This window comes from Choloepus didactylus (genome assembly GCF_015220235.1).
Source record: "Choloepus didactylus isolate mChoDid1 chromosome X unlocalized genomic scaffold, mChoDid1.pri SUPER_X_unloc1, whole genome shotgun sequence".
In the NCBI taxonomy this organism is placed as follows: Eukaryota; Metazoa; Chordata; class Mammalia; order Pilosa; family Megalonychidae; genus Choloepus; species Choloepus didactylus.
In genome coordinates this window covers 628,644-652,682 of record NW_023637621.1, presented here as the reverse complement: position 1 = coordinate 652,682, position 24,039 = coordinate 628,644, and the positions used below count along the sequence as shown (strand labels likewise).

The following is a 24,039-nucleotide window of genomic DNA, read 5'->3' as shown; positions in this document are numbered from 1 at the left end:
GGTTGTAGGGCCAGAGGGGTTCGCCCACCCTCCCGGGGGTGCAGGGCCAGAGGGGGGTCGCCCACCCTCCCGGGGGTGCAGGGCCAGAGGGGGTCGCCCACCCGCGAGGCCCCCTCCCCGGAAGGCTCCGCAGGGAGTCGGGAGCGGGGGAGCGATTGGGGGATGACGCCCTGAGCCCCAGGACACGCCTCTCGGTGTGGGCGGGCAGCCCGGGAGGAGTCGGCGGTCGCCCGGCCTTTAGGACCCCTTACAGACCCCTTCCTAGCGGCCTGCGCCACCGGCGTGACCTTGAGAAGGTCAAGGCCTCCCCACGCTCCCCCGGCCCCCACAGCGCATGGGCGGGCGCGGTTCCCGGCATCCCTCGGGGCGGAGCGCCCGGCCGGAAGGGGCGGGCCGTAGCGGGCAATGTAGCCAATGGGCGCGGTGGGGCGGGGCGGGTCGCGGCTCCCGGCAGTCTGCGGGGGCACGGCTAACGGGCCGGGGCGTGGCGTGAGCGGTGCGGGGCGGGACACAGCGGGCGTCCCAGCCAATGGGAGCGGCAGACGGGGCCGCGGGGCGGGGCGTGGGCGCCTTAGCGGCTGCGCTCTGGGCGCCCCGTCTTTTCGGTGCCGGCGGCGGCTACGCTGAGCTAGCGGCCCTACCCTCCCGGCTCTCGGTGCTTCCACCCGGCCCTGCACCCGCTCCAGCCATGACGGAACAGGCCATTTCCTTCGCCAAGGACTTCCTGGCGGGCGGTGTCGCCGCCGCCATCTCCAAGACGGCCGTGGCGCCCATCGAGCGGGTCAAGCTGCTGCTGCAGGTGGGTGGCGGGCCGGGGGTGCCGGGCCCGGGGCGGGGGGCGCCGGAGAGGGCGGCGGGGCCGGACCAGGCCGCGGGCATCGGACCGGCGGGCGCCGGAGCAGGAGGCCTCGGTGCTTTGTCCCCGCGCGGGCGGCTTCCGTGGGCGGGCCGAGGCCGGGTCACGTGGGGGCTGCTCGCGGGGGGCGCGCGGCGGGACCGGCGACAGGCCCCGTGGAGAGGCGCCAGTAACCTTGAGAGGCTTCCCTGGCTGCCGAGCGATTTTGTCACTCCGGCCGCCGAGCGGCTTTAACCATGGGAACCCTGACTTTGACATTTGCGCGCCTCCCCAAAGGGTCAGTTCCAATGCTACTGACCCCCTGTCCCCTGCCCACACGTCTCCCGCTAAAATGCTTTAATATTATCATGTTTCAGCCCCTCCTTTGTCGTGTTTACCTCCATATTCCCTTTATGCTCAAAGAGATTATGCAATCATAAATTAAAAGGAATCCTGTCCCACTAATGGTGAAAGTGTTTCCAAAAGTAGCGCACTACTTGGCAAAATTGCTCCCATAAATGTCTACTCTTACGCCTTAAACAATGGACTTTTCAAGGCATGAGCAATTAATACCGCTATGTCCATGATGCGTGCATCTTTTTTAAGAATGCATGCCCTGTAATTTGGTACTTCGGGGTGTAGACTAAGTCTTTTGCTGGAACGCCCTCCTGATCCTTTACATACATTCGCTTTCAGGTACAACATGCCAGTAAACAGATCGCCGCTGACAGACAGTACAAAGGCATCGTGGACTGTATAGTCCGCATTCCCAAGGAGCAGGGCATTCTCTCCTACTGGAGGGGTAACTTGGCCAACGTCATCCGCTACTTCCCCACCCAAGCCCTCAACTTTGCCTTTAAGGATAAGTATAAGCAGATGTTTCTGGGCGGTGTAGACAAGCACACACAGTTCTGGAGGTATTTTGCTGGCAACCTGGCCTCCGGTGGGGCAGCTGGAGCCACATCTCTCTGCTTTGTCTACCCACTGGATTTTGCTAGAACCCGTTTGGCAGCTGATGTTGGGAAATCTGGTGCAGAAAGAGAATTCAAAGGCTTGGGAGACTGTCTGGTGAAAATCACAAAGTCTGATGGCATACGGGGCCTGTACCAGGGCTTCAATGTTTCTGTGCAAGGCATCATCATCTACAGGGCAGCCTATTTTGGCATGTATGATACAGCCAAAGGTAAGCTTTGATACGGCCAAAGGTCAGGGGGCCTGGGTCTGCTAGATTGAAGTGTTGCCATTTCTACAAAGGAACTGCCTTGGATGTGTGATGTATTCATTTCCCAAGACTGCCATTTCCTTTTCTAGAGAGGCTATCTCTAGGCTCTAAACCTGAGCATATGCAATAGGCTGTTTCTTCCCTTCCTGGCTTTGTAACTGACCCTGTCAGGAAAGCCATCCTGAGTTCTCCAAGTATTGTAAAATTACCTGGTTCTTAATGTGGAGCTACAGGGGTCAGTTCTGGCTTTGAAAAACTCTGTTGCTGCATTTCTTCAAAAGTGAGTGACTGTGTGTGTGTGTGTGAATGTGTGAATGAGACAGAGAGCCTCATGCTGGCTGGTGCCTCTGCAGGTATGCTCCCCGACCCCAGGAACACACACATCGTGGTGAGCTGGATGATCGCTCAGACTGTGACAGCTGTGGCTGGTGTGGTCTCCTACCCCTTTGACACTGTGAGGCGGCGGATGATGATGCAGTCTGGGCGCAAAGGAGGTATCTTGTCTTTAAACTCTGGTTAAACATTGAATGAGCGTTAGTTTCTTAAGGCAAATAAAGTATTTGTGGGAAGTGAAAATATGTGAGCTGCTTAATTTGCCTTTTCACCTCAGTCCTTATGAGGCCCAGAACAATCAAATAAGGCACTTCATTAAAAGGTTGTGGAGAATATTTTTTCACAAAGGAGCCTAGCCTGAGCGCAAGTCCTCAGTAGCAACAGACTTCTTGCATGTGTTCCTTTCTTGAGGTGATGCTCTCTAAATCCCGCTATCCTAGTGTTGTCGATTCTTGCTTTCACTGAATCCTATTCTTCTCTGTCATTCATGAGGAACTCTGTGGATATTGCAGAAACTGGGCTAAGGCCTGTGCATTGAAACACCTCCAGAACAAGCCAGACAGTTGGTGTTGAGATCCTGTTTTCCTTTATGACCAAAACTTGAGTTTTAAAGTTGTCCACATACTGACATTTGGGGTTTTGTTTCTTTAAGATACCTTTGGTTTGCCTCTTGCCTGTTGTTTTCTGAGGAACTTAACAGTTATATCCTAACTCTCCTTGCAGCTGACATCATGTATAGTGGGACTGTCGATTGCTGGAGGAAGATTTTCAGAGATGAAGGTGGCAAAGCTTTCTTCAAGGGTGCATGGTCCAATGTTCTCAGAGGCATGGGTGGAGCCTTTGTGCTGGTCCTATACGACGAATTCAAGAAAGTCATCTAAGTGTGTCTGTCTTCCTAGAAATGGGAACAAGAGAATCATGTAGAATCCTTACTTAACCATTATGGACCATTGACCTTCAAGAAATTCCTATTGTTTTTACCCAAGCAGATCAAGTCTGTAGAGGGCTAGGGAAAGCTCTAGAAAAGGGGATCATTGTGATCACATTTGACCATTGGCACTGCTGATTCCATGTATTGATTATTGGGGGGGAGGGGAATCATGACCATCGTGGGTCCACAGGTGAGGCAGCTCAGCTACGCAGACCTAGAAACCCTCGAGTCCAAATGCTTGTAGGATCCTCAGTTGTGTTTAAGTATTTATTTAAAAAGAAATCATGTCTCCCATTTGTACTTAAGCACTATCTCCTTTTGCACAGCTGGATATTTGCAATTATGTTTTATGTTGGGCATTCTGCTGCAAAACAATAAATAAGCAGGACACTCTTAGAGATGTGGTGTGGAGTTTTTTCATTTTTGAAATGGGTTACTTTGTGGTGTGTCACGGTGCCAGCACATTCAGCATTCTGGGATGAGGAACCAAAGGTCAATAGGAAATAGTCTTTCCACATAAGTCCTCCATGGACTTGCAGTTCCAGGCCCTGACAACACCCCTGAGGGCAGGAGAGGACACGTGATTGCCACAGTCACCAGCTAGGGAGTGGCTGAAAGCCATGCAGGCCCAGGCTGGAGCCTGGACTCCCAGTTGCCCATCTGCAGTTCAGCTTGTCCTGGAAGTTGCTGGTGGAATGCTGAAGGACCCTGGGAATATTCACCCCCTATTCCCCCTCATTTGAGCTCCCCTGGGTGGATTTCTTCCTGGCTTTACATTTCTCTGGGCTTATAACTCCTTGCGGCCACTATCTGCGGTTCAAGCATCAGCAGTGCAGTGTGAGGTTCCCCCTAGTGGTAGAGAGCAGGTTTGCATCCATGACCTACCTTTAGGCTGGTTCACCTGTGAGTCCTGCGTGGGGAGGTGCCTGGTCCCCTCAACCAGACTAGTTCCCTAGGTCTCTTTGAGCTGTTTTTCCACAAATTCCATGTTCATTGCAGAAAGTAGGTATTTTGAAGCATTGACCTAGGGATTGTCTTTGCACGTGAAACAGTGTTGGAAGACAGCAATGGATTCCCCCAAACCCTGCCGTCTTGGGTTTTCCAGAAATCCTGGTCAAAGGGCAGGATCTTCACCTGTCGTTTTGATTTCCAGGCATTTTCGCAAGATAATCATTCCTCCTCAATAACTAGGTCAGACAGCAGATAAGAAACAAGGAAGTCAGGTCTTGAGCTTTCGTGAGGTCACAGGGCACCTTCTGAGGAGTCAGCCGACAAGTGGCAGGACGGGACCCAGCCCAGGCCACAGCCCCAGGGCCATGTGCATCCACAGAGGACCTGACAGCTTGAACTTAGACAACCCTGGACCCCACGGTTTGGGATGGAGTAACAACTTACACCCTGTGGTAACAGCCCTGCCCAGCATTGGGACACATTTTCCCCCTCATATTTTAATCTTACAGAAAATGAGAACTTCATGTGGGTCTTTAAAGCCTTGTTTAAATTAGTAGTTGACTAAAACTCTCCTGGTCCCTTGACCTGTGGATCCTACTCTTTTTGTGATTTGGCAGGTGTGGTTTTCTCAAAATTGGTATTCTAAGCCTGGCATCTGCAATTTAGAGTGGCTTCTGTTCTAGGCAAACTTAAGTTACTAAAAAATATAAGCAAAGTTTTTTAAAAGAAAATTAGAGCTAAGTTTGTGAGTAAACGGTTACTGGGAAAGCCGGGGGCAGTGTTTTAGGGGCGCCCCGGGGCCTTGGAGAGTGGAGAGTGTAGTTTTGAGTTTTGTCGGTCATGCTCACTGCCCTCTTCTGTGGACTACAGGGCTCTGAGTCCCTGGGGGTGGCTCGTGTGTTAGCACCTGATGCCGCAGGCAGTGACACTGACACCCTCCCACCGTCACCCACCTGCCTGGGGGTGGCACCCCCAAGGCCCCCCATCACCCACCAGCATCTGGATTCCACCTCCCGCTTTGTTGCACACAGGACCGCGCCCTGCCCCAGCCGCTCTGTCTCTCCCACACACTGGCACTCCTTTCTCTGCTGCCGAAATACCTCCATCTCCCTTTTGTGCTTCATTGGCGTTCCAGGGACCGTCCAAACCTACCTGAGCAGATGGGAGACCCAGACGGGTTGGGAGAGCCTGGCAGCCAACAGGGAAGGGGTACGACGTTGGGTCAGCATCCAGACCAAGAGTGCAATCAGGAAGGGGACCACCAGACAGCCGAGGAGGAAGCTGAGGTCTCAATTGGCCACGGGTAGGGGCAGACCCGAGGGGGCAGGGGAGGGCAGGCAAGGAGACCCCCGTGCCAGCAGCTTCCCCCCATCGTTCCCAGTGGGTTCCTATTTCTCCACAGGTATAAACACTCTGCACACAAATGTAGGGAAGCTACCCCCTTGACGCACAAGCAGTTTAAAGTGGCTTACAAAGAATGAGGAAGTACAGCAAGAAAACAAAGTACAACTCGAGGGGGGGGGGGTTGACAGGAGTCAGGGAAGATGACATGCAATTGATACCCTGGCAGGAGCCAATTTCAGGAAGATGGAGAGGTGGCCCCAAACTGGCCGGATTAACCGAAGGCAGTGAAAAAAGCCCTTTATTCAGGAGATAAGCAAAACCCAAAGGTTCCGTTCTTCTCAGCTGCAGCTCCTCACTAAATTCTCTCGCGCTTCCCAGCCCACACCCCTGACACCCAGCCGTGTAAAGAGCTGTGTGTAAAGCCACGTTGGACGCCGGTGGCCGAGGCAGCCTGCCCTCCCTCCGGGCTTCACGACTCCCCCACAAGCTGCACTTCTTCCACCCGACACTCCTCTAGGCACGCGCTGCCTTCGTCCCACACCATCTGCGGGGAGAGGCGGGGAGGCACGGTAAGCGGTAAGCGCAGACCCAACAAGCAGGCTCGGCTCATGGGAGCTCCTGGTCCCCCCAGTGGGGGGTGGGAGTGGAGCAGCAGGCACTGTTGACCACCCCCATTGCAGACCCCTCCTTGCTCATTCCACAACCGCTTCCCCCGACCACCCGCCAGGACGGACAGACCATTCGAGCATCCTGCTTCCCGCGGCGGGAATGGCTCTAGACCACCTCCCCAGGAACATCAGATGGCAGCACACACAACGTACCATGCTGATGCTGTCACTCAGGAAGTTGTCCTTGATGGGGTCTTTTACCCGAGGAATAGGGGGAAAGACCTTTTGTATCACCGAGTACCTTGGAGAGAAGAGAAAGTCACCGGCTGTAAATCCAGCATCAGCCGTGGATCTTGGGGAATGCCGGAGGCTCCGAGAAAGGGCCTCCGAGTCCTTGGTGGAGTCGTGGAGTGGAAAGCTCACACTTCCTTGGGGTGAGCCCCCCATTGCCCGGCCCCAGCCTGAATGTAGCAGGAGGACCAGCAGGAGGCAAGAACTGGCGGCTGAAGGCTTTGCATCCTCCATCCTTGTCAGGAGCTCACAGAGGGATCTCGTCGTCCGCAGCCACCCTGGGACGCAGGTGCTGTCACCGTGCCCATTTTACAGGTAAAACCCCAAGGCCCACGGGGCATCAGTCATTGCCTGAGGTCACCCAGCTACTGACCACGGCGTGGTGCCCGGGTCCAGCTGGCTGCACTCTGCCCGGCTGTGTCCCTACCTCAGTCTCCACGGCCCCCTCCCATCCAGAGAGCACTGCCTTCCTAAGGTGGAACCCTGTCCTCTGGCTTTTGCAGGCCTGTTTGGGGGAGACATGGTGCCGTCCACCCTGTCCTCCACCTTGGGGATACCAGAGAAGGCTCCTGTCAGCCCCCCTTCCACCCCATTTGGGGAACGTACCCGTGCCCCCACCACAGGGCTTTAACATCGTGACCTGCAGGGGGTCTTGGGAGACCTGTATCTCCAGGGGTTATAGGTCAAACCTGGGTGTCTCAGCCCTTCCCAGGTGAGGGTGCAGAGTTCTGGGCTGCTTCAGAGTCCTGACTGCAGGTTGCCAGGGAAGGAGGCAGCCCCCAGCCCTATGGCCACGGCGACCCTCTCCCACACAGCTTCCTCATTACAGCAAACAGGTTTTTGCCTGCCACGGGTGAGTTGGCAGTGGGGGGGGGGGGTGGCTAAAAAGCTAAGTCCCAGAGCAAGTCGTTCAGCTCAGACAAAATGGGTGACGGGGGGCCGAAGCAAGGAGGGAGACCCGGGACAGGAACCAAAACCCGGGCTGGGGGCGTTCGCCCTGAGAGAAACCGCACAGCCAGGAGGGCGCCAGCCGGGCTGGGGCTGGGGCCGGAGCCCTTTGCTGTGGGCAGAGGTGAGGGGGGGCTGAGAGGAAGAGTTTGCTGACTGCCTACCCACCCAGTGCAGGAAGGGGCCCCCGAACCTCGCCATAAATCTCCCAAAGTGCTGGGACCCCTCCCGGGAGGAAGCGCCTAAGGGAACGCGCGCAGGCGCACGCAGGGGGCGGGTCGGGGCGGTGCGAAGGCCACGTGGGTCCGCAGCAGCCCGGCTGGGGGCTCAGGAGGGCAGGAGGGGGTCGCGCGGGCTGGGTCGAGGGCGCGACGCTGCTTGGGAACCCTGCGCCGTGTCCCGTAGGTGGCAGGGACCACAGGGTCCTGTTTCAGAAGGGCCGTTGTGGGGGACTCGGGGCGCCCGTGTTGGGACAGAGGGACCACTCCCCAGGTCCACGGCTGCCCTCGCCGTGCGCCCCGCCCGTGCTGCCTGGACAGCCCGCGTGGCCCTCGGAGTGGTCACAGCCACGCGGGAGCCACCGGCCTGGGCCTACCGCCTGCAGAGGAGCGCGGCGAGCCCGAGGGCCAGGAGCGTCCCCAAGGCGATCAGCAGCGAAGTCTGCCAAACGCTGAGGCTCGATTCCTCCTCATGGCCGCACTCTGCGGGGAAAGAGGGAAGGGATATTGTCAGGTCCGCCCTGGAGCGGCCCGGGCTGGGAGGTTCCACGGGGCGACACTCCGCCGCGCCGGGGACAGACGACACCCGGTGCTGGACCCCTTCTGCCGTGGAGCAGACTCGGCGGAAGCTCCAACCCCCACCCTCTCCAGTGCAACCAGTTTCCGCGCACTTGCACTTGGGGCGCTGGCAAGGAGAGGATTGAGGTAGGACCACGGCAGGGTGTGGCCTCGCGGGCTGGGTCAGTGTGAGGCACTGGGGGACACCCGTGAGCTTGGAAAGAGCTGAGCAGCGTGGCCTTCCCTCTTGCTGCAGCCTGGCCTGCACCTGGGAAGCCAGATTCGCGGGAAGGGGAAGGCGCCAGGGAGGAGGGTCGGCGGGAAGGCCATAAAGTTTGCGCCCCGGAACCACTATTTTCCTGCAAGCCAACTCCTCCACCCCTCGTCCACGCACAGCAGCATATGTGCAGATGACTGGCTCCTTGAATGCTGACATTTTGACATTTGGTTCACTGTGGATTTTTTTTTTTTTTTTTGCATTATTTTTGCTTTTTAAAAATATTGCATTAAAAGAGGTATCTTGATGTTGCTGTGGATGTGAAGAACTCAGAACTCTGGAGCTTGGTTGATGGGAATGTACAATGGTGCAGCCACTGTGGAAATCAGTTTGGTGATTCCCAAAAGTTAAAAAAAGAATTACCATATGACCTGGCTATTCAATTCCTAGGTTTATGCCCAAAATAACTGAAAACTGGGACTCAGATACCTGTACACCAATGTTCATCACAGCATCATTCACAGGAGCCAAAATGTGGAAACAACCCAAGTGTCCATCAACGGGTGAATGAATTTTTAAAAATGTGGTATACACACACAATGGAGTGTTATTCAAGCGTAAAAAGGGAAGACGTTCTGATACGTGGTACAATATGGATGAATCTTGAAAACATTATGCTGAGTGAAATAAGCCAGACACAAAGGACAGATATTGTACAATTCCACTTCTATGAAATATCTAGAATAGGCAAACTCATAGAGACAGAAAGTAGATCAGAAGTTACCAGGAGCGGGGGAAGGAGGAATGGGGAGTTATTGCTTCATGGGTGCAGCATTTCTGCCTGGGGTGATGAAAAACTTTTGGTAATGGACAGTGGTAATGGTTGCACAACATTGTGAATGTAATTAATGCCATGGAACTGTACACTTCAAAAATGGTTAAGGTGGAAATGTTGTGTTATATGTACATTACTACAGTATAAACAGTGAGTAAAAGATGTTATCTGGATGACTGATGTTTGGGGGCAAGCTCTCTGCAGAGTGGGATGGCTGGGGAAGCCAGAGGGCCCCCCAGAACAGTGGGGGCAGGACACCGAGCTGAAGTAACCCTGAGATGGAATCTGTGGGGAAATGGGGTTCAGCAGGAAGAATGCAGCACGGAAGGGGCAGGGGCCATTGCGAGGGGTTTTGGGTAGCCTCTGAGGCCTCCAGTTAGATGCCCATGGAGCTGAGAAAACACAGCAAGTCCTAGGGCACCTGCAGGCTGTGGGTGAGAACTGCTCTTGCCCAGGAGGCTGGCCCCAGAGGGAAAGTAGCAGAAGGAAACAGCACTGGGGCAGCAGCCCCCAGCTTCCCTTTCTGGGAAAGCCCCAGGCCCCCCAGCAGACATATGGGAACCCAGGGTCCCTTCGAGGCTTCTTGTTTGGACACACCTTTGAACACAGCTGCCTTGGAGCATTTTCCTGTCTGCACCTCTAGTCTTTCTAAAGAATGTCTCTTTGTAGACTGTAGATAATGGTTGGAGGCTCTACCTTGATGACCGAGACTTTTGGACCCAAGAAAGTCCCAACCTTAATCTTCCAGGAGACAGAATCCGTCCTGCCCCAGAGCCTCATCCACCCCCCGCCCCAAGCCCCCTGTGGCCACAGTCACCCTTCTCTGACCTTGGCCATCCCTCCGTGTGCAAGGGGAACAAGTCTCAGAAGGGTTGGGAAGCCACTGCACGTGTCCTTTTTGGTCCCATCAGAGAAGCAAGAGCTGTGGCTGCAGACTGGGGAGGGGATCCTTAGAGGGCAGTGTCAGCTCTAACGGGGACTGAAGAGCCAGCCCAGGGGACCCCACCTGCCCAGGCAAGTCTGCTGCAATGGAGGAGTGGCTGTCCTTACATAAAAGAGGCAGGAGGGGGAGCTCAACTGGAAGCAGGAGTTTCCCACACCCTCTCCAGGGTGCCAGGAGCTGGAGGACCAAACTCTCTCTTGCTGGGCCAACTCTGGGATGGGGGTGGGGGGCATTCTTTAGACCCAGGATGGCCTTCTCTGGCATGGGGTGAGGTGGGGCTGTTCTGTACCCGCAGGAGGATGGACATCCCTGGGAGGGCGCCTCGCTGGGAGTAGGGGGATTCCCACACCCTCCCCAGGTGCCATGGCTCAGGGGGCCAAGCTCTCCCACTGGGCCACCTCTGGGATTGGGGGAACTGTTCTTTGGAGCCCAGGAGGGTGGTTGTATCTCTAGATTAGGGTTCAGAAAGGCTCAGGGAGCATGGATAGCTCTTATACAAGGTAAATTCTTCTAATTAGGCCCCAGAGCCACATCCAGGGATCCTTGTCATGGAAGCCAAGGAACACACTGCTTGCCCACAGCTTCACTATTAAACATCTATGTGCAGAGTTTTGTATGACATCAGTTTTCAACTTGTTTGGGTAAATACCTAGGAGTGCAATTGCTGGATAATAGGGAAATCCTAATTTTAACCTTGTAAGAAACTACCAGACTGTTTGGTAATGGATAGTGGTAATGGTTGCACAACATTGTGAATGTAATTAATACCTCTGAATTGTATATGTGGTTGTGGCTAAAAGGGGACATTTTATGTTGTGTATATTTTAATACAATAAAAATTAAAGGAGGAAGGAAGGAAGAAAAGAGAGAAAGAAAGAGAAGGAAGGAAAGAAAGAGAAAGAAAGAAAGAAAGAAAGAAAAGAAAGAGGGAGAGAGGAAGGAAGGAAGGGAGGAAGGAAGGAAGGAAAGAGAGAAAGGAGGGCAGGAGGGAGGGAAGGAGGGAAGGAAGGAAGGAAGGAAGGAAATGCTGGGCTTCTTCCAAAGTGGCTGCACCATTTTGCTTTCCCACCAACAAGGCATGACAACTCCAGTTGCTCCACTTCCTCACCAGCACTCGGTGTTGTCAGTTTTTGGAGTTTAGCCATTCTAATAGGTGTGTCGTATCTCACTGTGGTTTAGACAGCATCATTCTTAGCAAGACCAAGGAGCTCTAAGTGGCATGGTCTTGTCCCTGCCACTCTCAGCCATCCCGTGGGTTGAGAGCACAGGGCAGATAACATTTGTGTCCAAGTTTCCTCTTTGGGGATAGAGAAGGAGATGGAGAGCAGTCCCCCCTCCTTTGACAGGAGAATATGAAGAAGAATAAATGAAAAGCCAGTCCTCAGCAGGCTGCATTTCCGTGGCAAATGGGGCAGGGCACACAGCATTGATGCAATAAATAGGAGAGATTAAAGGGAGGCTTCTCTCACCAAATCGCTGGGGAGCACTCCATGCGCTGTATTGGTTGTCTGAGTGCCTTCTCTGGGTTCTGATTTTCACTGTGTAGGTTCCAGGATTAGTTAGCGTGGTGTAGTTTTTATTTTCTTCCCTCTTCATGATCAATAATTAAGAAAAGTTCATGCACAGTTGCTGGAGAGAGAAGGGGCCCTACCCCACCCCATCCCCCAGAGAGAGCCTGAGCCAGGCTCTGCCAGGGAGAGCAGAGAACACAACTTCCTTCTCAGCCCCGGCTCTCAGTGGCAAAATAATAAATCCTGTTTTTTAAAAATAGTAAGTAGAAGGTAAACAAAATCCTGTGAGGCTCAGAAGAGTGACAGCCATCTGGGTGGTGGTGTGTAGGATACAGAAGCCTGTCAGGGGTTGTACTGTATCCCCCGAAAGGTGTGTCCACCTGGGACCCCAGAATGTGATCTTATTGGAATAGGGGTTTTCACAAATGGAATTTGGGTAAGGATCTTGAGATGAGGTCATGCATGATTGGACCCTAAATCCAATGACTGGGGTGTCCCTATGAGAAGAGGAGAGAAACAGAGAAACAGGGAGTCACCACATGACTGAGATTGAAGTGAGGTGTCCACAAGCCAAGCAACCCTGAGGGTCGCTGGCAGCCACCACGAGCTGGGAGAGAAGCTCCGGACAGGCTCTCTCCTCGAGTCTCCCGAAGGAACCACTGCCGACACCTGAGTTAGGACTTCTGGCCTCCAGAGCTGTAAGAGGATGCATTTCCGTCCTTTTAAGCAACCCAATGTGTTGTAATTTGTTTCAGCAGCCCCAGGAAACTAATGTAAGCCCTCTCCCTATTTTGCCATTTTGCCCGCCCACGTGGATGGCTCCTTGTCACACACTCATCTGAGAGGTAAAGGGAGATGAGAGGACAGGAAGACAGAGGCCCCCGACCCCAGTGGGGGAGGACCAGTGCTCAGAGGTGGTCCTCTGTGGGCAGCCTCTCAGACACATGGACACGTCCACCCCCATCCCTGCCTGCATTGTGCAAGCTGATGTCTGTGCCTGTGATGTGCCCTGCATGGAGGGTCCACAGTCACGTGGGAACAGCTCAGAACCCCTGAGATGATGTGAGTTGCAGGGATCTTGCTCTGACAAGTCCATGCATATCTAAAGGCACCAGGGAATGTTGGTGAGCAGCTTGCCTCAAAAGCCTTGGCCTTGTCACTCTACTCTGCTCCTAATGGGCTGGACACAGGGGTCTGGAGTCAGCTACATAGAGAGAGAAAGAGAGGGAGGGAGAGAGGGAGACACACAGAGACAGAGAGGAGAAATAGAATGAGGGAGACAGAAGGGGGTATGCAGAGAGATGCAGAGAGAGAAGGAGAAAGAGAAAGACAGAGGGGAAGGGAGAGAGGCAGAGAGAGAAAGAAAGAAGAAAAAGAGAGGAGGAAGCCAGAGAGAGAAACAGAGGGAGGTAGAAAGGAGAGAGAGAAAAAGGGAAACAGAGGAGAGAGAGGGAAAGAAGGAGACAGAGAGAGATAAAAAGAGGGAGAGGGAGAGAGAGAGGTGAGAGAGGCAGAGAGGGAGACACAGAGAGAGACAGAGTGTGGAGAATCAATATGAAGGTGTGCTGGTTTGGATGTATTATGTCCCCCAAAACACCATTATCTTTGATGCAGTTGTGTAGGCAGGAAACATATTGGTGTTGACTGGGTTGGAGACATTTGATTGGATGTTTTGTGGAGATGTGATCACTCAACTGTGGGCGAGATCTTTCATTGGATAATTTCCATAGGGGTGTGCTCCCCCCCCCCATTCAGCATGGGCCTTGATTAGTTTACTAGAGCACTATGTAAGCTCAGACAGAAGGAGCTAGCTTGCTACAGCCAAGAGGGACACTGAAGAATGCACAGGAACTGAGAGAGGAGCTGCAGATGAGAGACAGTTTGAAGATGGCCATTGAAAGCACACTCTTGCTCTGGAGAAGCTAAGAGAGGACAAACACCCCAAGAACAACTAAGAGTGACATTTTTGAGGAACTGCAACCTAGAGAGGAATGTCCTGGGATAAAGCCATTTTGAAACCAGAACTTTGGAACAGACTCCAGCCACGTGCCTTCCCAGCTAACAGAGGTTTTCCAGACACCAATGGCCATCCTCCAGTGAAGGTGCCCTTTGTTGATGGATGGTTTATGACCTTAAGACTGTAACTGTGTAACCAAATAAACCTCCTTTATAAAAGCCAGTCCATCTCTGGTGTTTTGCATCCTGGCAGCATTAGCAAACTAGAACAGACAGAGACAGAGAAAGAGAAGGGAGGGTAGAGAGAAGTTTGCCTTTACTGGGTAGAGTGCAGCGTTCAGCAACTTGCTCGCCTTGAACTCTTGGTACCTGGCACAGCCTCAGGCTTGTGGGGAAAGTTCAGTCTAAGTAATTTGGTGGTGAACGAGCCAGCCTTGCTCAGGTGGTGCCAGGCAAGCAACAGCATTCTGGCTGTATCAGCTTGGAAGCATCATTTCTGAGTCTCTAAATTTGGAGGTAAAAATACCAACCTTGGAAGACTAGGGTAATGGGGAGTGATGCCTATACAGAGTGTCTGACCACTGGCAGGTGCTGGGTCACAATAACCATAAACTTGCCCTGGTGAATTTGGCCCTTTGAGATGCAAGGGCAGGGGGCACTCACCCTCTGTACAGGATCTGTGCTCTGCAAGAGAAAAGCAAAACAAGTGGGTGAGTGCTCAATCTTGAGTCCCTCCTCTGAGAAATACCCACTGTATTTCTCTCCATGGGGGTCAGCCTAGCAGCAGGGAGGGTTTGGGGAGTGAGTGTCAAACCAAGAGCTTGAGGACAAAAAGAGCCTGAAGAAGTGGCTTCTCCTTCGTGAGTGTGGAAAGCCTCCCTGCCCCCATCAAGGAGATCAGTTGAGTCAGCAAGACCCACTGTCTCTCCAGAGGCTTCAGGGCTGTGGGGGGAGGTGGAGGGACATCTGGTGCACCAGAATCTCATGCTGGGTCAGCAGGATAGGTAGTGACAGCACAGAGGACTTTGCATAGATTTGAAACCTGGCTAAGACTGTGCCTACAGTTGTAGCTATACCTGCTCCCTTGAGTCAATTAAAGGGAGAGAAAAAAATTGTGGTGCATTTGTCCAGAGAAAAAGAAAAATGGTATAAAATACTGATTAGCTAAAAAATACTTGGTCATTTTTAATAACAACTTTATTGAGGTGTAGTTTGCTCATAGTAAATTGCCCATTTAAAGTGTATAATTCTACAAGTATTGATAAATGTGTACACCACTATATTCAGGATAAGGAACATTTCTATTACCCCCGAAGTTCTCTCGTGCCTCTCTGAAATTCATTCCTCCCTTCTCTCCCTGCCCCAGAGAACCACTGAACTGCTTTGTGTCACTGCACATCAGCTTGCATTCTCTATTTGTTTTATCAGTGGAATCATACACTCTTTTGTATGCACCCTTTTGTGTAATCTTTGGTAGACATGTGTTGTCATTTCTCTTGGGTCAATCAATGCCTAGAAGGGGACTGGCTTTATTGCCAGAGTTTCCCACAGTGGTTGTACCATTTTAAATTCCCACTAGCATGTATCAGAGTTCCAATTACTTCACATCCTCATGAACAATTGGATTATCAGTCTTGTTTCATTTTAACCATTAAATGGGTTTTAGTGGTATCTCCTTGTGGTTTTAATTTGCATTTCTCTGATGACTCATGATGTTGAGCATCCTTTTATGAACTTATTGCCCATTAATATATCTTTTGGAAAGTGTTTAAATGTTTTGCCCATTTTTTATAGGGTTGTTTGTCTTTTTGTTATTGAGTTTAAGAACTCTTTATAGATTATGGATACAAGTTCTTTGGCAGATAAGTGTATTACAACCATTTCTTCCATCCTGTGGCTTGCCTTTTCAATTTCTTAATGATTTCTTTCAAAGGCAACCATTTTAAATTTTGCTAAAGCCCAGATTATCACTTTTTTATGGTTCATGCTTTTTATTTTCTATCTGAGAAGACCTTGTCTACCCCAAGGCTGCAAATTTCATATTATAGAGGATGAAGGATGAAGACTCAGGAAAGCTTTTTACCTTGTGTATTTGAAGTTCATATGAAAGTCTGCTGTTCAAGAGGCTTGGTATTTTCCACCCCATGAAAGAATAGGATTTGTTGCACCATCCAGTGATGTTGGGTGGACTTAACACCTCTGGGAGGAAAAACACTTCTATGAGTAAAGCAAATCACTTTTCTTTTACTGAAGATACTTTGAAACATGCCTCCTACAAATTCAGAAATAGAAAGAGGAAATCCAATTGAAGGTTTGAAGAGTGGGTAAAAATACAGACAGAAACACATGACTAAATATAGGATCATAAAGATATTTAACCTAAATCAGCAATGGGGCCAGCTCCTAGATGCTAGCATGGTGGGAGAGTTCTGCCCACCCTAGGAGACATCCTCAAAAGCTTTCTTCAGCCAACTGTGCAGTTCACCCTCCCTCGTTGAACTGCCATCCCCTAGAAAGATGTTTATTCTTTGCCCTTTTGCCAATTCCAGTGACATTTATTCCACCATGCCTCCCACAGGGGAGAAAAACCTTCCACGTGCATTGGCTCCATCAGTCTGCTTAATGGCTTCCCTCCCTCCAAGAGGTGCCTGTCTGCTCAGTTCCCCTAGACAACCTGGGTCGGGATCTGTTTCATGCCCCAAGCCCAGGGTGGCCTCAGTGCCTGTGAGGGTCTGCTCCTCAGAGGAAACAAGATATTACATGGCCAAGAAAAATCACTGAGAGAGCTCAAAAAAGAAAGAGACCATGGAAGAAAGGAGAACACTTTTCCCTGAGTTTTGGACGCGTGGCCCCACGATATCCGTAGCTGACCCTGAGCTTCAGGTAAACGGTCTGGCCAGAGCAGTCTCAGGTTTTGTGGACACTGCACTGGGTTGAATGTTTTGCCTGCCAACCCCCAAAATTTGCATCCACTCAGAGCCTGTGAACATGAGCTTTTTTGGAAATAGAGTCTTTGCATATGGAATCAGGTTAAGATGTGGTCATATTAGATTAGAGTAAAGCCTAAATTCAACCATTGGGAATTTAACACAGAGTCTTTGGAGGGAGCCCAGCCCTGCTCACACCTTGATCTCGTACTTCGAGCCTCCAGAACTGTGAGAAAATAAATTGCTGTTGTTTTAAGCCCCCCAGCATAGAGTAGTCTGTGGTGGCAGCCTTGACAACAAATAGAGCATCTGAAGGGGTTAGAATTTGAGGGTCCACTTTAAGGAAAAGGCTATGAAAATGGCTCTTCAGTAACATGGGTTTTGCCTTAAAATAGAAAAGCCTGGAGATGGGCCTGTGAGTGAGGGAACCCGAGAACTGGAGAGTCTGCCTCGCCTCCCAGTGATACCATGAGCCCTTGGCTGCCTTCGGAATGCAAGGCTAGCAGAATGCTCCAAGAGAATGCCTCATTTCCTCAAGTGAAATGGACATAGCAGCGTCCAAACCATCACCCTGCAATGGGTCCTCACTCACCAATTTCTATTAAAGACTTGAAGTCTTCAGTGCAGGAGACTCTGGAAGTTTTGCTGGTTCCATTTACCATGAATCAGAAGAGGACATCATCTTTCAATCTAGAGATGTCATCAAAATGACACCCAACATGTCTTCCCTGCGTATTCTTTCTGTAACGTGGACATTTGTGCTCCTCAAAGGGGTGTCTGCAAGGAGGGCAGGTGATGGAAGATGTGGGCAACCCTGTCACCCTGCCCAGCAAGGTGGCTGGGTTCCAACACCACACCTACCTCTCCTCCTTCATGTACAGGTAATACTGCACATCTCTGGGGGCTGCCGAGCCCACTGCCCAACTGCACTGAAGGAAATCTTTGTCATGAACCCAGCATGTCAGATTTTCAGCAGCCGTCCCAGGTTTTCCTTCTGGGCTTGCAAAGAAGATAAAACAATGTGAATTAATCTTTAAGGCAACTTTTCTGTCTTACATTTTCCCTGAAAGGTAACATCTTACAAAACTAGAGTACAATGTTACAACCAAGAAGCTGACTGATACAGTGAAGAGACAGAACATTCCATCACCACAAAATCTCCATCCTTACACTTTTGTAGCCATAACTACCTCCCTCATGCCCCTCTCCACTTAACCCCTGGCAAACACTACTCTGTTCTCCATTTCTACATTTCAAGAATGTTGTACAAATGAAATATTGTGTGTAGCCTCCTAGGATTGGTTTTTCTTTTATTCACTCAGCATAATTCCCTGGAGATTTGGCTAACTTAAAAGTCATTATTTTGACACTAAGAAGACTGAATGCTGGTTAAAAACAAACAAATCATTTTTCCTCACCTTCTGTAGGATACCGAATCATAGTTGAGAATGAAGGACCCTTGGTGATTGTTATGGTATAGTTTGTTGCTGTACACGAGAAGAAGGCGAAAAGTTGGCAATACCGGTTGTTTTTGGCCTGAGAAAGACATAATAATTTGGTTATTATTTAGCAAACACACTTAGTGTGATAACTAATAATGCTTATATTTTTAAAAATCTATAGAAAGAGACCATAAGCTCGAGACAAGCAAAGGAGTACCCATGTCGGTGGTGTAGAATTTTGGCTGTTAACCGAGTGTACAGAAAGACCAAGGAAAGTCTGAAGATCCCTGGAGAGACTTTTCAGGAAGTCTCAATGTTTTGAGAGGTGATACCACCATTTGGAAAAGAGTCTGATGCTGAATTAGTGATCAATACATTAAATAATGGTGTAACAGGTAACAATAACAAAAATAACTAAATTCAGGGAAAACACAAATTTGGGCAGTAAGGGAAAAATGAACATGGTTAATTTCATGTATCGCTCAGTCGTGAATAGCACATTTATAATTGTAATAAATGGAATATTTGTTTATCATGATTATGAGGGGGGAAGGAGGGAGGGAGAGGGAAAGAGAGAGGAAGGGAGGGAAAGAGGAGAAGGAAGGAAGAAGGGAGAGAAAGGTGTGGGATGAGTATAAGGAGGAAGCAGAATTCAACTCATCTTCCTTAGGGAAAATCAAGGCTTTGCCTAAATTGAAATAATCAAGGATTGCAATGCCAAGCACTATTTAGAAACAAGAAGCATACAACAACAGAATCAGTTTTTTTTTAAACTCAATTTTATTGAGATATATTCACATACCATGCAGTCATACAAAGCAGACATTCAATTGTTCACAGTACCATTATATAGTTGTGCATTTGTCACCAAAATTAATGTTTGAACATTTTCATTACCACACACACACAAATAATTAGACTAAAAATTAAAGTGAAAAAGAACAATTAAAGTAAAAAAGAACACTGGGTGTTTTTTTGTTTTGTTTTGGTTTGGGTTTTTTTTGCCCCTGTTTTTCTACTCATCCATCCATACACTGGACAAAGGGGAGTGTGGTCCATATGTCTTTCCCAATCACATTGTCACCCCTCATAAGCTACATTTTTATACGATCGTCTTCAAGCAGAATCAGTTTTAAAAGGTCAGAGTGACATCTTGAGGGAAATGAAGAGCAGGGAGGGTACAGGACAGTTTTTTTGTGTGTGTGTGTGGTTTTTTGTTTGTTTCTTTTTTGTCGTAAGAAATCTTGTATAACTATTCTACTGTTTAAGCTATGTGCAGATATAGCACCGATAAAAACAAAAGTTGATAAAGAAAACAAGCACCAGGAAAGTTTGGGAAACAAATGGTAAAAGGGCTTGAGAACTAAGTGGTCTGTCATCCTGAAAGCAAACTCCAGCCCCCACCTCTGAGGTTGGGATGTAGCCAATGAGGGAATGGCAACGGGTCACGAGGCCATAGATTCTAAACCATTCTGCTTCAGACATCCGAGACAACGCCCACCATGGCAGGTTGGTGGGTGGGAAGGTGTGTTGGATCCTGACCCCAGAAAAGGTTTCAGTGCCTAGAAAGGACCCACCTGCCAGTGGAACTGAGAAACCAAATAGTCTTCCCATACATCCTCCCAGTAGAAGGTTTCTGGGAAATTAGGGGAGAAGCAACACAGCCCACTCCCACCTTGGAGCTCCCCTAACTGGGACCCCAAGTTGAATTCTGCAAACGATGGAAGTGTTTCCCCAATTGAAGAAAAGGTTGTTTGGAGGAAGCTCTTCAGAAGAATTAGTTTCCTTTCCTCTTAAAAGAATAGGGTGCAGATGTTCTTTGTCAATGTCTAGACCCAGGCAAAACAACCAGTGAATTTTTTCCCCTCAAATTTTGGGCATTGTTATACATTCACAAAGATCTTAATTTTTGTTGTTTCAATTCAATAGAAGCTGAAAAATGCCTAACTAATAAGGTTTTTAGGGTGTTTCTTCTGTAATTATGGTCTCTAAAGGCTCTGGAATAATGCCAGAAATAGACAAAATGAGCACCAGTCAATTAAACCAGATCTGGGCTTTCAACAACCAGGATAGCCATACTGGATGGATGGGTGGGTGGGTGTATGGGTGGATAGATTGATGGACTGATGGATGGGTGGGTGGGTGGTTGGGTAGATGAGTTGATGGATGGATTGAAGGATGTATGGGTGGGTGATGAAGGGATAGATGGGTGGGTGGATGGATGGATGGATGGATGGATAGTTACATGGGTGGGGGAGTGAATGGGTGGATGGGTGAGTGGACAGATGGAGGGATGGGTGGGTAGGTGGGTGGTTGGATGGATGGATGGAGGGATGGAGGGATGGGTGGATGATGGATTGGTGGGTTGGTGATGAATGGGTGGGTGAATGGATGAGTGGTTGGGTGGGTGGGTGGATGAGTTGATGGATGGAAGGATGGATGGGTGGGTGCATGGAGGGATAGATGGATGGATGGATGGATGAATGGATGGGTGGATGAATGGAGAATGGATGGATGGGGGAGTGGTTGGGTGGGTGGACAGATGGATGGGTGGGTGGGTGCTTGGATGGATGGAGGGATGGGTGGATGGATGCATGCATGCATGCATGCATGGAGGGATAGATGGATGGATAGATGAATGGATGGGTGGGTGGATGGATGGATGGGTGGATAATGAATGGGTGGGTGGATGGATGAATGGTGGGGGGTGGGTGGATGAGTTGATGGATGGATGGATGGAAGGATGGATGGGTGCATGCATGGAGGGATAGACGGATCAATGGATGAATGGATGGATGGATGAATGGATGGATGGGGGAGTGGATGGGTGGATAATGAATGGGTGGGTGGATGGATGAATGGTGGGTGGATGAGTTGATGGATGGATGGATGGAAGGATGGATGGGTGCATGCATGGAGGGATAGACGGATCTATGGATGAATGGATGGATGGATGGATGGGTGGATGAGGGAGTGGATGGGTGGATGGGTAGGTGGACGGATGGATGAAGGGATGGAGGGATGGATGGATGATGGATGGAAACATACTCTCATAAATACATTTTTGGAAGAAAAATTTACATCTTAATATCATTCTGTGAGTTTGTTGTTTTTGCAAATCATTGACTTGTTTCCAACTAACTACATATAAACCTACCTCTTACTTTTCAACATCCACATGGTATTCCTGATTATGAACAGACAATCATTTATTTAACCATTTTCCTATAGACAAATGTGGTGGCTTTAGAGATGCACCAACGAGGTGTCTCTTCAGGGAGGGAACCTGCTATGAGGAGTGAAGTTAGCTGACAAGCTCCAGCTTCCACACTGTCAGAATGCACCCCATTCACACTGAGATCACAGTCTCTCCAGGATGCTCCCAGACTGACTGAGCACCAGAGACAGAGCATTTCTGACCAATTAAGGCTCTTTCCAAACATCACCTCTGCTCGGGGGCTACCCATTGACCTGGCTGGGATATTCTCAGAGCTGCACTGCTAGCTTGTCTATCCCATGCTCCTTCCTTCCCTCTCTCCCTTCACAGGTGTCGGTTAATATCAATGGATCCCAGTCTACACCTGCTCCTCTCCCCTTTATCCTTCAGAGCCATTTCCCCCAATAATTCTCTAGCACATTGAATTCTGTCTTGCTGTCTGCTTCTGGAAAATCCAAACTGACTCCATGGATGCTAATGTTTTCTCTTAATTTTTGGCTGTTAAAAACAATATTGACATAAACATCCTTTTGCATATATCTGTAGGATAGATTTTTAGAATGGATTTACTGATTTGGAGATATATGCAGTTCACATTTTCATAAGAACAGCCAAAATTCCTGCAAAAAGAGTTCACAATTTAATTCCTCCACCAGGAGTAGTATATGAGAAAGACATCATCTCACCTCTTTTGACATAATTAATCTTAGTAACCTTTCCAGTAAAATGGGTAAAATGTGATATTGTGCAGTTGTCTTTAAATTGCTTTTTCCAGATTTCTAGAAAAGTTGAGTCCCTTTTCTTTTTTTTCTTTTTTTTTTTTTTTTTTTTGGTTGGCTGTTTATGTTTCATCTTCTGTGAATTGCCTGTTCAGGGCCTTTTTAAAATTTTCTGTGGTGGTGTCTTTTTTTCTTCCTGATTTTAGCTATTCTTTATATTATATGGTTACATATATGATAGATATTATTTTTATATATACTATATAATAGCTTATGCATTTAATTATATAGCTACATGTTATGAAGATTAACCTTTTTCTATATAAATACTGCAAACATTTCTTCCAGTCTGTTTTTTAAGTTTATATTTTTATATAGTTAATTTGTCTAATTTTCCTTCTTCACTTCTAGGTTTCATGATTTGTTTGGAGAGATTGTCTCTATTCTGATTTTTAAAACTATTTTCCTATAGTATCTACTTCTGTCATTTAAAAAATTCTAGTTTTCTAATACATTTGATTTATATCAAAGTAAGTGTGAAATAGGAATCCCACTTAACTATAGTTCCTTTTGGAATTTGTACTGACATCATTTATTCAATACCCATATTTTCTCCACTGACTTGAAATATCATATTAATTACATATATATTTCCCACAAATGCCTCTTTCTGTTTCTGGATCTATTTGCATTCCCCTAATGTACACTATACATTATTGTAAGTTTATTGGTACATTTTGAGATTTGTAGGGAAGTTCCTAATCACTAGTCTTTTGAAAAAAAATTTTCTTGGTTTTTCAATAGTATTTACTTTCCTGGTAAAGTTTAGAGTCAACTTGCCAAGTCCATTAAATCCCCACTGGGGTTGTGAGTTGGATTGTATTGAATTCAATTGTATTGAATTATTGAATAATTTGAGGACATCCAATTTATCCTTAAGGAAGTTGATGAGTGTTCATTCCTCATGAGTCATTTTGGATTCTGAATCATTTGAAGACCCCCTATGGCCTTCCCTTAAGATCTGGTGTGATGGGTCCCAACCCAGGAGATGATGCAAGGGATGGGGTGGGGAAAATGTTTCCTGGGCACTTGCTTTGGGTCAGGATTGCTTCTCTCCCTGCAATATCTTGGCCAATTTCCCCATGAACCATCTCAAGCAGTTGCCATTTTACACATCCTACAAATGCAGAAGCTGAGTCTTTGTTGCTAAGAGCTCGTTCCATCACTGAGTCAGGTGAACCTGGATTCAGAAGCAGTCTCTGTGATACTGAAGACCCACTGGCTCTCAAGTTACCAAAGGAGACAGAAATATCTCGTGTTCCAATTACAGGGAACGTGGCTTACCTTGTAGCGCTACCTTGTTGATTTGTTGCACATAATTTCATCTACATTTCCATTGAGTCCCAGCTCAACATCCCTCTTTTTGGATCCACTGTTATGTTATGAATTGGTGAGTTTGTATCTGAAATGGTCACAAGTTAGCATTAGGAGAGAGAAATGATTTTCTTAAGATAGCATCTTGATGGTGTTAGCAAATACCTTGGATGTTACAGATGTCTCTGATTGGCAGAAGCCATGAAGCAATGGTATCTTCTTGATCTCATTAGCTCACCTTCTCAATGATGAAAAATAATGGCAGAAAAACATCACATGCCATCCCTGTTTATGTGACACTTAATTTTATAACCAGGCATCTAACAGTATGTTATTTTCATGGAGAACAAATTGTAGTTTAGAAATTTGGCTCAAGTTTTCCTATGCAGACTGTCATTTTGGAACAGCACTTTTCAAATTGTAATAGACTATTTCTTTGCCCTGCTTCATTACATATGAGGTATGATTTTTATGCAATATTTATTTCCTTATGGAGTTCACAGACTGCTTCTGCAATTCTGATATTTTTAGGAAAGCACCCAAAATACATGCATTTGAATAAATTTTGAAGTGTAACCAAAGGATACATGTTAGCATAACAGTGTCAATGTATTAAAGACTCGTAAAAAGATGGAGAAGGCATTGATCAATCCCATTTA

At 48.6% G+C, this 24,039-nt stretch overlaps 2 protein-coding genes across 8 annotated transcripts; one reads left to right on the top strand and one right to left on the bottom strand.

Moving 5' to 3' along the window:
* The first annotated feature begins 593 nt into the window (after nt 1-593).
* On the top strand, nt 594-3,719 carry SLC25A6 (solute carrier family 25 member 6). Its single transcript, XM_037824621.1, has 4 exons — nt 594-799; nt 1,532-2,018; nt 2,411-2,551; nt 3,114-3,719. The coding sequence occupies exons 1-4, from the start codon at nt 689-691 to the stop codon at nt 3,269-3,271; spliced, it is 897 nt and encodes a 298-aa protein (XP_037680549.1). The 5' UTR covers nt 594-688; the 3' UTR covers nt 3,272-3,719.
* A 1,979-nt stretch (nt 3,720-5,698) lies between these two features.
* IL3RA (interleukin 3 receptor subunit alpha) lies at nt 5,699-23,432 on the bottom strand. Of its 7 annotated transcripts, none has more exons than XM_037824617.1 (10): nt 23,351-23,432; nt 18,047-18,164; nt 17,490-17,627; nt 17,221-17,405; nt 15,785-15,900; nt 14,365-14,385; nt 11,704-11,824; nt 8,059-8,164; nt 6,438-6,525; nt 5,699-6,160 (listed from the first exon to the last, which is right to left on the bottom strand). In XM_037824617.1, exons 4-10 carry the CDS (start codon nt 17,288-17,290, stop codon nt 6,086-6,088), a joined length of 597 nt encoding a protein of 198 aa, XP_037680545.1. In that variant the 5' UTR covers nt 17,291-17,405; nt 17,490-17,627; nt 18,047-18,164; nt 23,351-23,432; the 3' UTR covers nt 5,699-6,085. The 7 variants fall into 7 exon arrangements, 5 of the variants coding, with proteins under 5 accessions (XP_037680545.1, XP_037680544.1, XP_037680546.1 ...); XM_037824616.1 differs by having other exon boundaries at nt 17,490-17,622; XM_037824618.1 differs by lacking the exon at nt 17,221-17,405 and having other exon boundaries at nt 17,490-17,622; nt 23,351-23,430.
* Nucleotides 23,433-24,039: the final 607 nt, after the last annotated feature.

Excerpts from the sequence above, each read along its gene's own strand:
- SLC25A6 (XM_037824621.1), top strand. The coding sequence starts at position 689 with ATGACGGAACAGGCCATTTCCTTCGCCAAGGACTTCCTGGCGGGCGGT. Across the intron at positions 800-1,531 it reads GGGTCAAGCTGCTGCTGCAG|GTACAACATGCCAGTAAACA; the intron begins GTGGGTGGCGGG and ends ATTCGCTTTCAG. Across the intron at positions 2,552-3,113 it reads GCAGTCTGGGCGCAAAGGAG|CTGACATCATGTATAGTGGG; the intron begins GTATCTTGTCTT and ends CTCTCCTTGCAG.
- IL3RA (XM_037824615.1), bottom strand. The coding sequence starts at position 8,882 with ATGGTAATTCTTTTTTTAACTTTTGGGAATCACCAAACTGATTTCCAC. Across the intron at positions 6,526-8,058 it reads GCCGCGCTCCTCTGCAGGCG|GTACTCGGTGATACAAAAGG; the intron begins GTAGGCCCAGGC and ends CTTCTCTCCAAG. Across the intron at positions 6,161-6,437 it reads TGAGTGACAGCATCAGCATG|ATGGTGTGGGACGAAGGCAG; the intron begins GTACGTTGTGTG and ends CTCTCCCCGCAG.